Source organism: Choloepus didactylus, chromosome 5, assembly GCF_015220235.1.
Source record: "Choloepus didactylus isolate mChoDid1 chromosome 5, mChoDid1.pri, whole genome shotgun sequence".
Lineage (NCBI taxonomy): Eukaryota > Metazoa > Chordata > Mammalia > Pilosa > Megalonychidae > Choloepus > Choloepus didactylus.
Genome location: NC_051311.1, coordinates 69,398,737 through 69,417,544, shown reverse-complemented (window position 1 = coordinate 69,417,544; position 18,808 = coordinate 69,398,737). Strand labels below are relative to the sequence as shown.

The 18,808-nt window shown below is 34.4% G+C and overlaps 1 protein-coding gene across 2 annotated transcripts in view; it reads right to left on the bottom strand.

Annotated features, from left to right (window-relative positions):
- The window catches only part of IQUB (IQ motif and ubiquitin domain containing), a 94,086-nt gene that overhangs the window by 71,465 nt on the left and 3,813 nt on the right, over window positions 1-18,808 (bottom strand). The window contains exons 2-6 of one of the 2 annotated variants that reach the window (XM_037836264.1): window positions 15,260-15,699; window positions 12,789-12,923; window positions 9,671-9,832; window positions 9,412-9,584; window positions 9,043-9,198 (exon numbers count right to left, since the gene is read on the bottom strand). In XM_037836264.1, the coding sequence (XP_037692192.1) occupies window positions 9,043-9,198; window positions 9,412-9,584; window positions 9,671-9,832; window positions 12,789-12,923; window positions 15,260-15,695 (1,062 nt within the window). In that variant the 5' untranslated portion in view covers window positions 15,696-15,699. The remainder of the gene's footprint in view (window positions 1-9,042; window positions 9,199-9,411; window positions 9,585-9,670; window positions 9,833-12,788; window positions 12,924-15,259; window positions 15,700-18,808) is intronic. The other variant, XM_037836265.1, reaches the window with a different exon arrangement.

Here is an 18,808-nt window from a genome sequence, read left to right as displayed (position 1 = left end):
CAAATGGTTTATAATGTAGAATGTAGGGGAACTAGCAATATAGAGCAATTAAGGAAGGGGGAACAATAATCCAAGAACAGATAAGCTATCATGGGTAAATTTAACATTCTGGGAATGCCCAGGAATGACTATGGTCTGTTAATTTCTGATGGGTATAGTAGGACCAAGTTCACAGAAATGTTGCTCTATTAGGTAACTTTCTTGGCGTAGAGTAGGAACATGTTGGAAGTAAAGTAGTTATCTTAGGTTAGTTGTCTTTTTCTTACTCCCTTGTTATGGTCTCTTTGAAATGTTCTTTTATTGTATGTTTTTTTTTTAATTTTTTTTTTCAATTTTTTTATTTTTCATACAGTTGATTAAAAAAAAAAAGGTAAAAAAAAAACAAGGAAAAAGAATACATAGAGCCCCCTTGAGGAGCCTGTGGAGAATGCAGGGGTATTGGCCTACCCCACCTCCATGGTTGCTAACATGACCACAGACATAGGAGACTGGTGGTTTGATGGGTTGAGCTGTCTACCACAGGATTTACCCTTGGGAAGACTGTTGCTGCAAAGGAGAGGCTAGGCCTCTCTATAATTGTGCCTAAGAGCCTCCTCCCGAGTGCCTCTTTGTTGCTCAGATGTGGCCCTCTCTCTCTAGCTAAGCCAACTTGAAAGGTGAAATCACTGCCCTCCCCTCTACATGGGATCAGACACCCAGGGGTGTGAATCTCCCTGGCAACGTGCAATATGACTCCCGGGGAGGAATGTAGACCCGGCATCGTGGGATGGAGAACATCTTCTTGACCAAAAGGGGGATGTGAAAGGAAATGAAATAAGCTTCAGTGGCAGAGAGATTCCAAAAGGAGCCGAGAGGTCACTCTGGTGGGCACTCTTATGCACACTTTAGACAACCCTTTTTAGGTTCTAAAGAATTGGGGTAGCTGGTGGTGGATACCTGAAACTATCAAACTACAACCCAGAACCCATGAATCTCGAAGACAGTTGTATAAAAATGTAGCTTATGAGGGGTGACAATGGGATTGGGAAAGCCATAAGGACCACACTCCACTGTGTCTAGTTTATGAATGGATGAGTAGAAAAATAGGGGAAGGAAACAAACAGACAAAGGTACCCAGTGTTCTTTTTCACTTCAATTGCTCTTTTTCACTCTAATTATTATTCTTGTTATTTTTGTGTGTATGCTAATGAAGGTGTCAGGGATTGATTTGGGTGATGAATGTACAACTATGTAATGGTACTGTAAACAATCGAAAGTACGATTTGTTTTGTATGACTGCGTGGTATGTGAATATATCTCAATAAAATGAAGATTAAAAAAAAAGTAAAAGGGAAAAAAAAAAGTATCCGACTCAAACTGGGGTTATGAACTCTGAGAGTACAGTTGGGAGAGGGTGTTGGGACAAAAAATAATAAATCTGTTTATTTTATTATAATAAAATTAAAAAAAAAAAAAAAAAAGAATTGGGGTAGCTGTTGGTGGATACCTGAAACTATCAAACTACAACCCAGAACCCGTGAATCTCGAAGACAACTGTATAAAAATGTAGCTTATGAGGGGTGACAATGGGATTGGGAAAGCCATAAGGACCACACTCCACTTTGTCTAGTTTATGGATGGATGAGTAGAAAAATAGGGGAAAGAAAGAAACAAACAAACAAACAGACAAAGGCATTCAGTGTTCTTTTTTACTTTAATTGCTCTTTTTCACTTTAATTATTATTCTTGTTATTTTTGTGTGTGTGTTAATGAAGGTGTCAGGGATTGATTTAGGTGATGAATGTACAACTATGTAATGGTACTGTGAACAATCGAATGCACGATTTGTTTTGTATGACTGCGTGGTACGTGAATATATCTCAATAAAATGAAGATTAAAAAAAAAAGCATGACCCAACTGTACACTATTTACAAAAGCTCACTTAAATTCAAAGACACAAATAGGTTGAAAGTAAAAGGATAGAAAATATATATATATACCATACAAATAGTAACCAAAATAGAGGTGGATTAGGCTATATTAATTCAGATAAAAAAGACTGTAAGTAAAAAACTGTTACAAGGGACAAAAAAAGCCACTATACACTGAAAAAGGGGTCAAGTCAACAAAAAGACATAACAATTATAAATATATATGTATCTAACAGCAAAGACCCAAAATATATAAATAAATATTGAAATATTTGAATGCAGAAATACACAACTCTACATAAATAGCAGACTTAAACATACCACTTTAAATAATGGATAGAACATCTAGACAAAAGACAAATAAGGAAATATAGGACTTGACTGATACTATAAACCAACTAGACCTAATAGACATAGATAGAACACTTCACCCAACAGCAGCAGAATATGCACTCTTCACAAGTGCAAATGGGCCATTCTCTAGGATAGTCCAAATGTTATATCACAAAACAAGTCTCAGCTAATTCAAAAATATTCAGATCATATAATGTCTCTTCTCTGACCTCAAAGGGATGAAGCTAGAAACCAATAACAGAGAGAACTAGAAAAATCACAAATATGCAGAAAGTACACAACACACATTTAAACAACCATGGGTCAAAGAAGAAAGTACAATGGAAATTAGGAAATATCTCAAGCCAAATGAAAACAGAAACACAGCATATCAAAACTTATAGGAGGAAACTTACATCCCTAAATGCTTACATTAAAAAAGAAGAAAATCTCAACTAAGGAATCTAACCTCATAACTGGAGAGTCCAGAAAAAGAAGAGCACACTAAATCCAAAGTGAGGAGAAGGAAGGAAATAAAGATTAGAATGGAGATAAGTGAAATAAAGAATAAAAAACAGCAGAGAGAATCACTGGACCAAAAGTAGGTTCTTTGAAATAACAATAAAATAAACAAAATTTAAGCTAGATAGAAAAAAAAAAAAGAGGGGGGATGCAAATAACTAAAGTCAGAAATGAAGGGATGACGTTACTACCAACCCCACAGAAATAAAAAGGAGTATAAGAAGATACTATGAATAACTTATGCCAACAAATTAGAAAACCTAGAAGAAATGAAAAAATTGTTAGAAACAAATTAACTAGACTCCATAAGAAATGGAAGATCTCAGCAGGCTAATAACAAGAGACTGAATCAGTAATAAAAATCAACCCAACAAAGAAATGCCCAGGACCAGATGACATCACTGTGAATTCTACCAAATATTCCAAGAAGAATGAACAACAATCCTCCTCAAACTCTCCCAAAAAATTAAAGAAGAGGGAACACTAGATAACTCATTCTATGAGGACAGTATCACCCTAATACCAAAGCTAGATAAAGATAACATAGGAAAAGAAAATTACAGAACAATATCCCTTATTAATATAGATGCAAATATTCTCATCAACATACTAGCAAACTGAACCCAACAGAACAATAAAAAATTACACACCATGATCAAGTGGAATTTATCCCAGATATGCAAGGATTGTTCAACATAAAAATATCAATTAATGAAACACACCACGTTAACAGTACAAAAGAGAAAAAACTACATGACCATCTCAATTGATGGAAAAAGGCATTTGACAAAATCTAGCACATCTTCTTGATATAAAAACTTAGAACATAAGGAATAGAAGGAAAATTCCTTCACATGATAAAGGGCATATATGAAAAACCCACAGATAATATCATTCTCAATGGTGAAAGACTGAAAGCTTTCTTTCTAAGATCAGTAACAAGTCAAGGATGTGCACTGTCACCGCTGTTATTCAACATTGTACTGGAAATTTTAGCCAGAGCAATTAGGCAAGAAAAAGAAATAAAGGCATCCAAATTGGAAAGAAAGAAGTAAAACTTTCCCTATTAGCAGATGACATGATCCTATATAGAGAAAATCCTGAAACTGGTTAGTGTGAGTTCTCCAAGTGGCAGTGTACAAGATCAACCCACAAAAATCTCCTGTTTCTAGACACTCATAATGAAAAGGGTGAAGAGGAAATCAAGAATAAAATTCAATTTATAATAGCAATTAAAAAATAAAATATCTAGGAATAAATTTAACCAAGGATGTAAAAGACTTAGATACAGATAAAAGAAATCAAGGAAGGACATTCTGTGTTCACAGATTAGAAGACTAAATATTAAGATGTCAATTCTACCCAAAGCAATTTACAGATTCTTTGCAATCCCAATGAAAATTTCAACAGACTTCTTTGCAGAAATGGAAATGTCAATTATCAACTAGCCAAACCATCTTCAATAACAACAACAAAATTGGAGGACTCACACTACCCAATTTTAAAACTTACTACAAAGCTACAGTCGAAACAGCAGGATACTGGCACAAGGACAGATATACAGACTAATGGAATTGAATTACGTGTGCAGAAATAAACCCTCACATCTATGGCCATTAGATTTTTGACTGTAATCCCAAATCCACTTAACTGGGAAAGAATAGTCTCTTCAACAAAGGGTGCTAGGAAAACTGGATATTCATATACAACAGAAAGAAGGTGGACCCCTACCTCAACCATAAACAAAAATTGACTCTAAATGGATCAAAGATGTAAATATAATAATCAGAACCATAAAACTCCTAGAAGAAAACAGAGGAAAGCATCCTCAGGACCCTGTGTTTGGCAATTGCTTCTTAGACTTAACAACAAAAGCAGAAATAGATAAATGGGACCTCATCAAGTTAAAAACTTGTGCATCAAAGAACTTTATCATGAATGTTAAAAGACAACCTGCAGAATGGGAGATAATATTTAGAAACCACGTATCCAATAAAGGCTTAATATCCAGTATATATTAAAAATCCTCCAACTCAACAACAAAAACAAATTTAAAAATATGAAAAAGACTTGCAAAGACATTTTTCCAAAAAAAGACATACAAATGGCCAATAAACACATGAAAAGATGCTCAACATCATTAGCCATTAGAGAAATGCAAATCAAAACCAAAATGAGACACCATTTCACACCCGCTAGAATGGCTACTAGTTAAAAAAAAAATAACAAGTGTTAGAGAGGATGTGGAGAAATAGGAACACTAGTTCACTATTGGTACAAATGTACATGGTGCTGCCACTGTGGAAAACAATTTGGCAGTTCCTCAGAAACTTAAGTAAAGAATTGCCATATGACCTGGAAATCCCACTTCTAAGTATATACCCAAAAAATACAAAGCAAGGACTCAAACAGATATTTGCACACTGATGTTCATAGCTGCATTATTTACAATTGCCAAAGGATGGAATCAACCCAAGTGTCCATCAAGAGATGAACATGTAAACAAAGTGTGGTGTTTACATTTAATGGAATATTATTCAGCCATAAACAGGAATGAAGTTCTGATATATGAGACAACAAGGGTGAACCTTGAAGACATCATGTTAAGTGAAATAAGTCAGGTACAATAGGAGAAATATTTTATGATCTCACTAATATGAAATAATCAGAATATGCAAATTCATAGAGTCAGAAACTAGAATACAGGTTATTGGGGGTCGAGTTGGGGATAGGGAATGGGAATTTAATGCTTAAGTGTTACAGAGTTTCTGTTTGGGGTGATGGAAATGTTTTGGTAATGGATGGCGGTGATGTAGCATAACATTGTGAATGTAATTAACATCAGTGAATTATATGTTTGAATGTGGTTAAAAGAGGAAATTTTAGGCTGTATATGTGTTACTAGAAAAAAACTGTTTTAATCCATAGGTCTGCACAACACAGTGAATCCTAATGTAAACTATAGACTAGAGTTAATAGTATAATTATAATATTATTGTTTCATCAATTGTAAGAAAGATACAGACTAATGAAAGAGTTAATGATTGGAAAATCTCCCTGTGTGAATGAAGGAGTGAGATGGCAATGAGTCATCAAAAAGAGAATATCAATAAAGAGGCAGACATTACAAAGAAGAGCCAAATGGAAATCTGGGGCTGAAAAGTATAATAAATGAAATGAAAATTCACTAGAGGGCTCATGGTGGATTTAATTATGTACCCTAGTTTGAAAATATTCTAGGTCTTGTTCTTCATTCTAGTTGGTGTAGATCTATTGTAAATAGGATCTTTTCACAATGTTACTTCTCTTAAGGTGTGGCCTAACTGAATCCTGTCATGCTATAATCCAGAATACTGGAGTCCTTTTATCAGCAGAATGAAACTCAAACATAAAGAGAAAAAGCCACATAAAGAGAGAAGAAGCGGGAAGTCAACAGAACCCATAGGAGAAAGGAGAAGACATTACCATGTGCATTGCCATGTTACCAAAAGGCCAAAGGCTAAAGATTTCTGGCAGCCAGCCCAGAAAGCCACAGTCTTTGGGGAGAAAGCATTGCCTTGCTATTGCCTCAATTTTGGACTCCTCCTAGCCTCAAAGCCATGAGCCAGTAAGTTCCTGTTGTTTAAGCCAACCCAATGCACACTATTTCTTTTACCAACCATGAAACTCATACAGTGATCAACAGCAGATTTGAGCTGGCAGAAGAAATAGTAATGATCTTAATGAGAGATCACTAGAAATTATCCACTCTGAAGAACAAAAAGTAAAAGAAGGTAAAAGAAAAAGTAAAAAGAACACAAACTCAGAAATCTGTGGACTCTCATCAAGCAAATCAACATTCACAAGTAATACTAAAGGGAGTCCCTCTTGCTGAAAGAAAACAGCAACTTGAATTCACATGAAGAAATAAAAAGCATCAGCAAAGGTAATTAAGCAGGTAAATATAAAAGACATGTAAATATATATATATTTTTTTCTTAACTGATTTAAAAGAAAACTGCACAATACAATTATAATAAAACTACATTAATGGGCTTAGAACAGAAATTTGTAGGACAATAATAGCACAAAAGAGGAAGAAGAAAATTGGAGCTATGTTGGTACAGGGTTTGAATATTTTATTGAATTTAAATTAGTATTAATGAGAAGTAGATTACTATAAGTTAAAATGCAATCACTTAGTAAATAACTCAAAAAACTAACAAAGCAATAACAAAAAGGCAAATAACCCTTTTTTAAAATGAGTAAAGTATCTGAATAGATATTTCTCCTAAGAACATATTGCTGGGGAAGACACAGACACATGCTCAATGGCCATCTCCCATCCCTCATCTATCCCCCACCTCCTTTTCTGTTGTGGCACCAATGTTTCAGTCTGTTTCCATTCCAAAATCCAGGGAGATGTTAGATCTAATGAAAAGGCCCAGACAAGATCTGAAACCTTGAAACCAGGAACAAGCAGCCCCAGATGCTTATCTGGGTTGGAATTCTCAGTGGAAGGGCCCCCTCCCCCTGCGATGGATAAATATACTCAAACAGCTCAGGGTCTCTCCACGCAGACGTGAAGTGGGGTATGTGGAGCTGACATACACCAACAGTGAGCCAAGCAGTTTAGCCTTCCCAGGAGACTGGCCATGATGGAATCTCTGCCCCTCACTTTTATGGACCCTTTGTGCTGTGTAAGTAATAAAGCAGTCATTTGTTGAAAGTTTCTGTTGTGCCTGAGCCTATGTTCCCACATGGTAGCATGTAGCAAGCAACTCACTCCACAGATACCCACGTGGTCAATAAGCATGTGAAAATGTGTTCAACATCATTCACCATCAGGGAATCTGAATCAAACCACAGTGAGATACCACTTCATATAAAGTAGGATAGCTATAATAAAAAAATACAGTAACAGATATTGGTGAGGATTTGTTGAAATTGGAAGGTTTATATACTGCTGGTGGGATTGTAAAATGGTGCAGCTGCTTTGGAAAACAATTTGGCAGCTCCTCAAAAGGTTAAACAGAGTCACCACATGATCTTCTAATCTTTCTACTCCTGGGTAAATACCCAAAGAGTAAAAAAAAATATGTCCTCACAAAAACTTGTACGTAAATATTCATAGCAGCCTTATTCTTAATAGCCAAAAAGTGGAAACAACCCAAATGTCCCTCAGCTGATGAACAGATAATCAAAATGTGGTTTGTAATTTGGAATATATACAATGGGTATATAAAATAGGGTAGATATAATGGAATGTTATTTAGCAATGAAAAGGAATGAAGTATTGATACATGCTACAACATAGATAAGTCTTGAAAACCTTATGCTAAGTGAAAGAAACCAGTCACGAAAGGCCACATAATATATGATGCCATATACATGAAATCCAGAATAGACAAATCTATTGAGACAGAAAGTAGATTAGTAGTTGCCTAGGGCTAGAGGGTTGGAGGAAAATGGGGAATGGCTGCTAATGGGTATGGGATTTCTTCATGAGGTGGTGAAAATGTTGCATACTCAATATAGCAAATAATTACATACTTCTTAAAAAGTATGTATTAGACCGCAAAAAAAATCCAAAAAACAAAGGAATTAAAATAGTACATTAGAAAATATGTATTCAACATAAAAGGGGCAGTAAAGGAAGAACAGAGGAACAAAACAGACATGAGACATACAGAAAACAGGTCACAAAATGCTAGTGTAATCCAACTTTAATAGTTACACTAAATATAAATGTACTAAACGTTCCAATAAAAGCCAAGATTGTCAGACTAGATTTAGAAAAAAACTATGTCTTGTCAATAAGAGACATACTCTAGGTTCAAAAAGTCAAATAGGTTTAAAGTAAAAGGATAAAGAAAGATAATCCCTGCAAACAATAACCTTAAGAGAGCTGGAGTGGCTGGAGAAACAAAATAGACTAAGATTCTATTTGGTTTCAATTAATTTGAAAAGCTCCCTATGTGATTCTACTGTATCAAGTGCTTAGGCCAAGGGACAGAGATACTGAAAAAGCTACTAATGACCAAAGATAATACACAAGTCCCTGGGATTCCCTAAGAGAAGGGAAGGATTGGGAGGGTTTAGGATTTTTTCCTTATACTAGAGGGAGAACATAGACAGACTATTTTTATTACCAAAGAAACAGACCCACATCCATAGACTATTCTTTCCCAAGTTAATGTGGCTTAGAAAAACACACAGGCACACACAAGTACACAGAAGATTGGCTTACATATTTAATTTTTAATATTCAAAGTTAAAAAATAAAAGTTATCTTACTGCCTCCAATCTTTTAGAATGGTACTCTGCTTCTGAAAAGTATCTTCCTGGTATGACCAGTTTATCAGTCATATTTGATACATACACACCAATTTTAGTCATCTGTGTAGATGTTGTATTTGTAGTTTGTTGCAACTTTTTTCTCTGATAAACTGTCTAAAATAAAAACATAAAGAATTCAAATAAGTATCCACTATATACACACATAAGTGAATGACGAGCATATTTCCCTAAATATTTAAGTTAATGTTTCTCTTATTATTTAACTGCCATATAATTACTTAAAAGAATTTATTTGAGAGGATCATACAGTTCACCATTTTTTATTCCATAGTTTCAAAAACCAAAATGGAAAAATAAAAATATTACCTGGGTATCCCTACAAAATATATCTTGTTTTTCAGGAACCTTTTTAGGTACAGTTTGTGTTCCAGCATTGTGGTATTCTATTCCTGTTATTTTATGTCTGAATCCACCAAGAAATGGTTTGTGAAAGTCAGATTTTACAACTTGAACAGACACATCTTGGTACCGATCAATACCTACGGAGATAAAACTAAGGTTGACTAAATGTTCAACTACAAAGGACTCTTAAAATACTTTGTCTAAAAGACATAAAATAACTAACCAGTTTGTACTCTGACAGTCATAATTTGAGAGCTATTATGTAGTTCTTCTATTCTTTTGATTGGATATTGCTCTGGATTTATAGAAAAGATTTCCACTTGTACAGTTTCTTGTGGCTTAACTCCATGTTGTAATAGAGTCTCATTATTTTTAAGAATTATTCCTAAAAAAATAATAAAACTGTAAGAAATTTTTGAAAAAGAAATGACTATTTATAGGTACTCACTTTAAGTGGATGGAAAACATCAAAGGTGCACGTATGAAAGCATATTATATAATTACTAACTATAGTATCAAAGGTTTCCACCTTTTGCTGTAATATTAGCACAGAGAACGCCATAGTGGAAAAGAGTATAGTGGCATTCCTGAGCAAGAAATCAGCATTACAAATAAAGTAAAGCTACAACCTTCAATTCATCAGAAATACAAATCTGTAATAACCATGAAACCCTATAAACATTTAAAAACAAAAATTCTATAACATGAACAGAATCGTATTCTAAACACTGACTCTTTGAGAAGTCACAATGTTTTATATGTAAGCACAACACACATCCACATCAAGGGAAGCCTGGTTATTTTAATATCCTCCCCAACTATTGCAGAAAAGCACATACTCAGAATTCCATAGAATCTCTTTTCTCTCCATAATCAGAAACTCATGTCAATTAATTCATGCTAAGGTGGAGTTAACCCTCTGTTTTGTGCTGGGCAGAGTGTATATTGCTTTATTTTTATCTGGCATTACTTCAATTGTTCTCCCCCACCCCTGCCCTGCTCCATGGCTTTTTTCTACAAATTGATTCTAAGGTGGGTTTTTTTTCTGTTTTAACAACAGAAAAATATAATGATGTTGATGGCTATTGTTTTGTGTCACAGAATCTTTACTGATGGAATCTGTATCAATCTGCAAATGATTATACCATAATCAGGAAGCTGAAGACAGCAAAAGCTATAGTCTGAAAAGCAGCAAAATTCATACCTTAAATTCTTAATTTAAAAAACTGACATGAATGTCACTTAGGTTCTATGGTAGGCTGAATAATGGCCTCCAAATATGCCCATATCCTAATCATCAGAATCTGTGAATATTACCTTCTATAGCAAAAGTGATTTTATTTGTGGATTTGATTAAGTCAAGTATTTTGACATGGAGAGCTCAGCCTGGATTATCCAGGTGGGTCCTGAAAGTAATTACAATTACCCTCATAAGAGGAAGGCAGAGGGAGATTTGACTACAGAGGAGAAGGCGATGTGATAGAGGAGAGGGATTTAAAGATGCTATGTTTTTTGCTTTGAGGATGGAGGAAGGTGCCATGAGGCAAGGAACACAGCTCTAGAAGCTGGAAAAGTCAAGAAAACATATTCTCCCCTAGAGCCTACAGAGAGGGGGCAGCCCTGATAACATCTTGATAACAGCCCAGTGAAACTAATTTATGATTTCTGGCCTCCAGAACTGTAAGACAAATAATTTGTGTTATTTTTAAGCCATTAAATTTGTGGTAATTTGTTACTGCAACCACGGGAAACTAACAGAGGTTCCTACAGCTCTCTTCATTTCTCTATTTTTCTCTACAGGTAGACTCAGTCCCACCAAACTCAAACTCCAGTTCTAGTACTAGATAAAAGCATCTATCTTAGATGATGGTTGGCACAGAATCAAGCTCTTTTTTATTATAAGCTTACCTAGTTACCTAGTTGTGATGCATGGTACCTTCACATGAAGAAGGTCATGAAATGCAAAGAATATAGAGATTCTTAGGTACCACTGGCCAGCTACTCCAGTCTCAAATTCTCTCTTCTCCAATTTTGAACCTCACCTTACAGTTAATACCAACATTTTCAAATTCCCATTTTGGAGTCATACCTACATTTAAGTTCAGACTCTGCTTATAAACTGTGTGATTTTGCACAAGTTCTCTGAACTTTAGTTTCTTTCTCTCAAAAAGGAATTAATAATATCTACCCCGAAGTGTTGTTGTGTGGGTTAAATCCTAATGTAAGCAAATGTAACGTACTAGAACATAGTAAGTGCTCAATAAATTAACCATCAGTGTCAACATGATTATCGTCATCATTATTATTAATAATTACTTAAATTTTAGCTTTGTTTCTCCAACCAAGCTTTAATAATCAGTTATTTGAATACATGAATTTCTAACTTTGGAGACTATTCATTATAATGTATTTCCAAAATGAATTTTGAAATTGAATTTACTGTTTGTCTCAGATTTGTCAAGAAGGAACTTGACAGATATGGTAAACTCCTTTTTAGCAATCAGGATTTGTCCATAAAAAATGGGCATATTTTTCTGGAATCTTTTTCTGACATCTTTATAAGTCAATGGCAAAACCTTCTTAACTAAAATACTAAACTCCTTGCAGACATACTGTATAGTAACACTTATTTAGCTAAGTTAGTCTGGTTAACTATATCACAGTTTCAAAGACTATCTTCTCATGACACAAAGCTAATATAACTTCAGAGGCTGCTCAATTTCTTCTACAAAATCAGAGTAAATCTGAGCCACTGGGGAATGTGAATTGACCTTAGTGTAGAAAATACTAATAAATAAATGACTGTTAGTCCTCTTCTCATTCTACACACTTTCCTTCATCTATTTTTTTCAATCTCATATTTCCCACTTTCCATACATATTCTTTCAGCTACTCTAAACTTCTTACCCCTTCCCCAAAGTTCCAGGTTCTCCCAAATCTTTAATACTTATTAGCACAAGTATTATCACTTCTATTAAATGAAACTTTTTAGAGTCTCCCAAATTTTTTCCTTCCTGTTCCTGTAACTTTTCATGCATATCCCCATTAAGGCACATAACATGCCTTGTAGTAACAATTGCATGCATCTTCTTCCATACAAGTCTGTAAACAACTTGAAGACAGAGAATTTGTCTCATGTTTCTTCACATCTCTAGCTCTTAGAAAAGAATCTAGAACAACGTATGACCTCAATAAAAGTGTGCTGAATGAATGAATGTATAAGCACAATATAAATATTCAAATAGTAAATATAAAGATATTGGGTCTAGCAAATCAAAGATTATGATTAACATTTTGAAATTAGAGAAGTCTTGGAGGGTTTTATTAGCCTCCAAACTTACCTGCACATTTTATCTGCAGTACATCAGATGGGACATTTAATAAATGTGAAAAATGATCCTTGAGGTTTTTAAACACAGTGTCAACTTTAAAAGGCATTACAATTTCCTGAGACACAGGAAGAAGTACAACTTTTACTGCAGATGAAAAGAGAAAAGAATCATAGTCAAATATAGGTCAGCAAACTACATTCCACAAGCAGATAAAGAATTATGGCCTGATTTTTAGTCACATGGAATCAGGTTGCCTTGCCATGCTCCCCCACCATTTCCCACAGATAAGAACTGCTTCTAATTTTCTATGGAGAGAAATGACCAACATTCATTTGCAACATTTTGCTTTGAATTTCAAACTCTAATCTCAAAAATAGGCATTAATGTTCAATGCTTGCTTCCCCAACTCCAGCGCAAAGTTCAGATCCCTCTTCCACTCCCTGCCTCAAGGATCAGAGCAGGTTCAGCATACCCCCCTCACTCTGAATGTCACAAGGCATAGAACGAGAGCATGAAGCTAAACTGCTTTGAAGTGTTCCCAATCTGGTATATATTACTCAGATACAGGCCTGGGAAAAATCTCAGCATACAGAGCATTTTTGTATAGTGATTATTGGAATGGTATTGGAAGTCAGTATTGGGAAAGGAAGAACTTGAGACCTGAAAGGTGTCTGTGAACTTAGAAATGTGTATGCATTGATTACATAATGATGTCATGCATCAGTAATAGTGTATATTGATGAAGTAGAGAAAAATGAATAGGGAAAATTTCAAAGAAAATTTTCTTTGACATTGCAACAACAAAAGTTTAATACTAAATCCACCCTCCATTCCTATATTAATAGTTTCGAAAACATGAAACAGAAAATCAGTGCTTATTGAAAATATCCTGAATAGCTACATTATTATATTATTAAAACATAGATTATTATAACTACATAACTACTTTTGAAAAAATGGACATTCCATGCCTCATTCCTCACTCAACAAAATAAGAAATCAAGATATTTACATATCTTGATAAAGAAAATGATAAACAAAAATTACTATCCTAAAATGATTATCTGTTCAAAAATTATAGGAAGGAAATAAAATATGTAATAACTAGTTATTATGGGGTAAACTTTTTTCTTTTACATCTATAGATTTTAAATTTTAATGGAGAAGATATAGTAAGATGGAGTGTCAGGTGCATACCGTATACCAAAAGTTTTGTATAGGACTAAGTGTCTGACACAACAGCGTTCATAAAGCTAAATGTGACATTTATCAATAATCCTACGATGAAATTTAACAAAGCACTGGTGATACTAAAAGTCTCTTTGAGCTTACTAAAACTTCTCACTGTATTCTATCAACTTTCAACAGTATTCTATCAACTTTCACAGATGCTAAATTATCAAAGCAGATTTTAACTGTTTTATGGGTTCAAAAAGCTATGATTAATATATTTTAAAACTTTCATAGTGACTTCTTAAGCTTTGGGAGGGGTACTGTTAAGAGATTTGTGAGCCTCCAGAAGTTAGGCCAAGTAAACCCTTTCCTTTTTTTTTTTAAAATCCTGTGCTTGTTATAAGTTACAATATCAGAGAATGACACAAATATCCAAAAATGTAAGCCAAATTTCAGTCAGATATAATTGGGCTTAATTAATTCCTTTCTTTCCCCTTTTCTCATTACCAGGGATACATCACATAAGATTAAACTATGCCACTGGATTCAAAAGCTATATTTTACCAACCAAACTATTCTGTTATTACTGTTGTTAAATTACAGCCCATATTCTCCAAGTTGTGGATGGAAGTACACTCAAACCTCATAGATAAGAGCAAGAAGGAACAGTCAGTGAACCATACAAGTAGAATGGCTCTCTGTGTAATCACCTTATTCCTGCTCTCCCTCTGTTCTGTGATCAAAAATGTAATATCTCCTACATGCCATCAACATTATTTTGCATTTAAAATCAACCTACAATGAAAGGCAACAATGATTTTGTTAGCACTAAGGTTAACACTAAACAGAAATATGGAAATATTTAAAGGCAACAAGATATATGGAAAGAGCACTGGATTTGAAACGAGGAAATGTGGAATCAAATTCTCATCTCACCTCTTGCTAGCTATTGCAACAATTACAAAGGGACATGTAAAAGAATTCCAATTAAACTCGAGAATTTTTCTAACATTTTCCAAGTCCCTAAATATTTTCTTAAAACTGCATTATTTGGGGAAAAATATAAATAGCATTTTTAAATTTAATTATGTTCAATTATTTAGAGAGAATAGATTCTGCAGAATAGAGAAGCTTTCACACATAGAGAAAAGATTCATACAGTATAGTCACAGAAGTTTGGTGGATAAGGGAAAGGGAAAGTAGTAACAAATATTAAACAAACCTTCAAGCCAACAACAAACAAACAAACAAAAGCAACCCTTCTTCAAAATGAATAAATGAAATATCCTATCTTCCCTAGGTAATACCTGTTGCTAAAGAATCTTTCATTGACATTTTTAAAGACTCCTTTATAGCTTTTATTTTATCCAGAAAAGGCATCATATCATCATTTGGATGACGTATGGGTAGCTTTATTTTATTGTCAGATATTGTTGAATACTGCTTTTTGTAACTTGCTGGAGTAGATGAAACTTGTCTGGGTGACATTGCCTCTTCCATGAATTGTTCTTCATCATCCAAGCTTACAAGGCTCTGGTCACTCTGTCCACTCTGCTCTTCAACATGTGCTTCATGGTCCCTGCCGGATGGTTCCAGCTCAGAGTCACGCTGCTCTTCAGTTTGATCTGACTCTTGAAGTTCTTCTGAGGGAACTGGAATACTAACAATCTCATAGGCATCATCACTTTCTTCTAATACATCAACTGTACTCCGAGCATCAGACTTTTCATCCTGATCAGACATTTTCCTAAATAAGAAAAATAAACAAATATCAAATTCAATGCTGGTACAGAGTAATTTTCCTAATATACTACAATGTTGTATGCTGCTGTTTCTAAAGTTGATTACCTTAGTAATGGCTTTAGGTAAAATCACTGGTGAATTTTTAATTAAAAAAAAACCACAGAAAGTTAAATATATAATAAAAAGAGAACCTCAAAGCACAATAAATTTGGGTGCAACCTTCTGTGAAGAATATTTTGAAAAAAATACTTTAATATATTTTGATGTCTCTTCCTTATTCAGTGAACAATCCCTTCTAAAACAGGTAATTTTTGAATAACTTTTTTTGAAATACAAAACTGATACAGTACTTATGCTTCAGGCATTACCAATAATTAGAAGCTTCAAGGAGCCAGCCAGCTCCATAGCAATTAAGTCCTGGAGAGAACACACTCTTTCAGTAGCTCTTATCTCACAAATTGTAGCAGATGTCTTCAATGACCTCCACCACCAAAACATAGCAAGAAACAAATGTGAGTTGAGCTGGGAACTGACTAAGGCCAGAGCTACAGCAACCAAGGACTTGGGCTTGGGAGAGTAGATAGAAGCCTGTATGAGCTTGGGCCAGGCCAACAAGGCAGGCCAGAGCCTGGCTGCTGAGGCAGCTAGACCCTAACTACATATATAAATTGGGTGCTTGGAATGGGCAGAGAGTGAGGATATTTTGGACCCAGGTGAAAAGGTCCTGAAGGCCATCTACTGCAGAGAAGACTCTCAACAATCAGACAAAATGATCCATCTTGTGGATTTCAGCCTCTTTCCCTAGCTAACATAGTACTTGTTGAATGGGCTAATGAACAGGTTGGTCATGGTGGCAGCAACAGAAGTTACACATGTATCAATAACATGGGCTTCTCCCCAACAAGGGTGATCTGGCCTTAGACTCTGTTAAGTCTCCAACCTGACAACTGCACAGATCAATACTGAGCCCCTAAAATGTATTCATTCCCTGAAGGAACCACCAAGTACTTGATAAAAGGTTGACAATATTGGGCTCCTTCCACGAAAGGACAGAAATTTGTCCTCAATGAAATAGATGTTTACTCTGGATATGTTTTGGTTCTTCCTTCCCACAATGATTTTCTAGTATCATCTGCCATGACATAGGCCCTTCTATAAATTTTGAGAGTGGAGAAGAAGAAAGGCCATCGTTCTCCAGAGATAACTGCAGGCAGACATGTGGTTTTAAGAAACTTCCCAATAAGCTTCCTTAACATCACCTATGTTGGTGCCAAAAATGGAGAAAGCAAGTGGTAGCTTTTTATTAGACAAAGATAAATACACACAAAAAAATTTAAGTGAAAAATTAATTACCAGTATACTTGCTGGTTAATGTTAAAAAAAATTTTTTTCAGGCTAAAGGAATGTGATGCTTTACAAAAACTTGGAACTGCACAAGTATATGAGGAGCACTGGAAATGGCATAAAGGTAAATAAAAAATTCATTTTTAATCATTGTAATTTTTCTAAAGTATAACATCATCTTAGGCAAAAACAGTAGTAATGTCCTGTGTGTTTATATGTAATTAAATAAGTAAAGTAAAATGGATGACAACAATAGTACAACAGATGGGAGCAAAGTTTAAAGGTCCTTATTCTAAAGGTGTAGTGGCATATTATTATTTGAAGGTAGACTGAAAATAATTAAAGATGCAAATTGTACTCCCTAAAAAGTTAAAATAGATATAAAAGATAAATAATGGGTATAAATAATAGTAGGGATAAAAAGGAATTCCATAAAATACTCAATCCAAAGGAAGGCAGAAAAAAGAGGCAAAAAAAAAAAAGAATAGAAAAATAAATTTAATACAGCTAGGCAGTTGGTAGATTTTATTCTGACCATGTCAGTTTTATCAGATTTGATAAATATAAAAATTAAAAGGCAGAGAATCTCACATTAGATAAAATATAAGAAATGAAAAGGAGACATCGCTACAGATGCTACAGACATTTTGAAAATACGAAGCACATACTAAAAACAACTCTACTGCCATAAATTCAACAACTTAAATTACTTGAAAGACACAAACTGCCAAAGCTCACTCAAGAACAAATAGATAATCTAAATCACCCTAAATCTATTAAAGAAACTGAATTTGAAGTTAAAAACCTTCCTAAAATGAAAACTCCAGGTCTAGTGGCTTGCCTGGTGAATTCACCAAATATTTATGGAAGAAATAATACCAATTATACACAAACTCTATGAGAAAATTGAAAAGGAGGAAATACTTCCCAACTCATTTTATGAGGCTTCATTATTCTGATACAAAATAAAAAACAGAAAAACACATTAAAAGAAAAGAAAACTACATACCAATATTCTTCATGAACATAGAAGCAAAAACTTCAACAAAATACTAGGAAACTGAAGAAAAAAATCTACAAAAAGATAATATATAATGACCATTGGAGTTTGTTTTGATAATGGAAAGCTGGTTAAACATTAAAAAAATCAACCAATGTAATTCACTGTATGAATAGTCTGAAGAAGAAAAATCATGAGTGAATTTTACTGAATATAAATTATACCTTAATTTTTAAAATGAAGTAAAAAACTAAAGCAAAAGAATGGCCTTTTCAGTTAAAAAAAAAATGTATTATTAAGACAAATACTGAGGGAATTTCAAAAGAAAAAATTGTCAGGCAGAAAAAAAATGATCCCCAGATAGAAGGTCAGAGCAAGATGGTACTTACCATAGTTGTCTCTAATCTGTAGTGTTATTTGTGTATAGTAGTGCCAAGACTTATAGGAGATCCTAATTAATGAAATGAATAAGTGGGCTAAATGATTACATTAAAAGTTTTCAAGCTGTGAGTTGGCAGTGGTCAGCAATTATCTGTTAGTATAAATTAACAGCGATAATTTAACCTAAAAATAAAAAGTTTAAAGATTTCTGAAACAGCAAATCATGAAGATTGTAGAACAGAAAGGACCTCCCTGCCATCCAGTACAGTAGTTCTCAGCTTGGGCTTCCCAACGAGGGCCATCAGGCGGGCAGGATCTGGAAACAGACTCCCTAGGTTTGAATCCTGACTTAGCAGGAAAAGGCAGTCAATCACCCTGAATGTCCTGT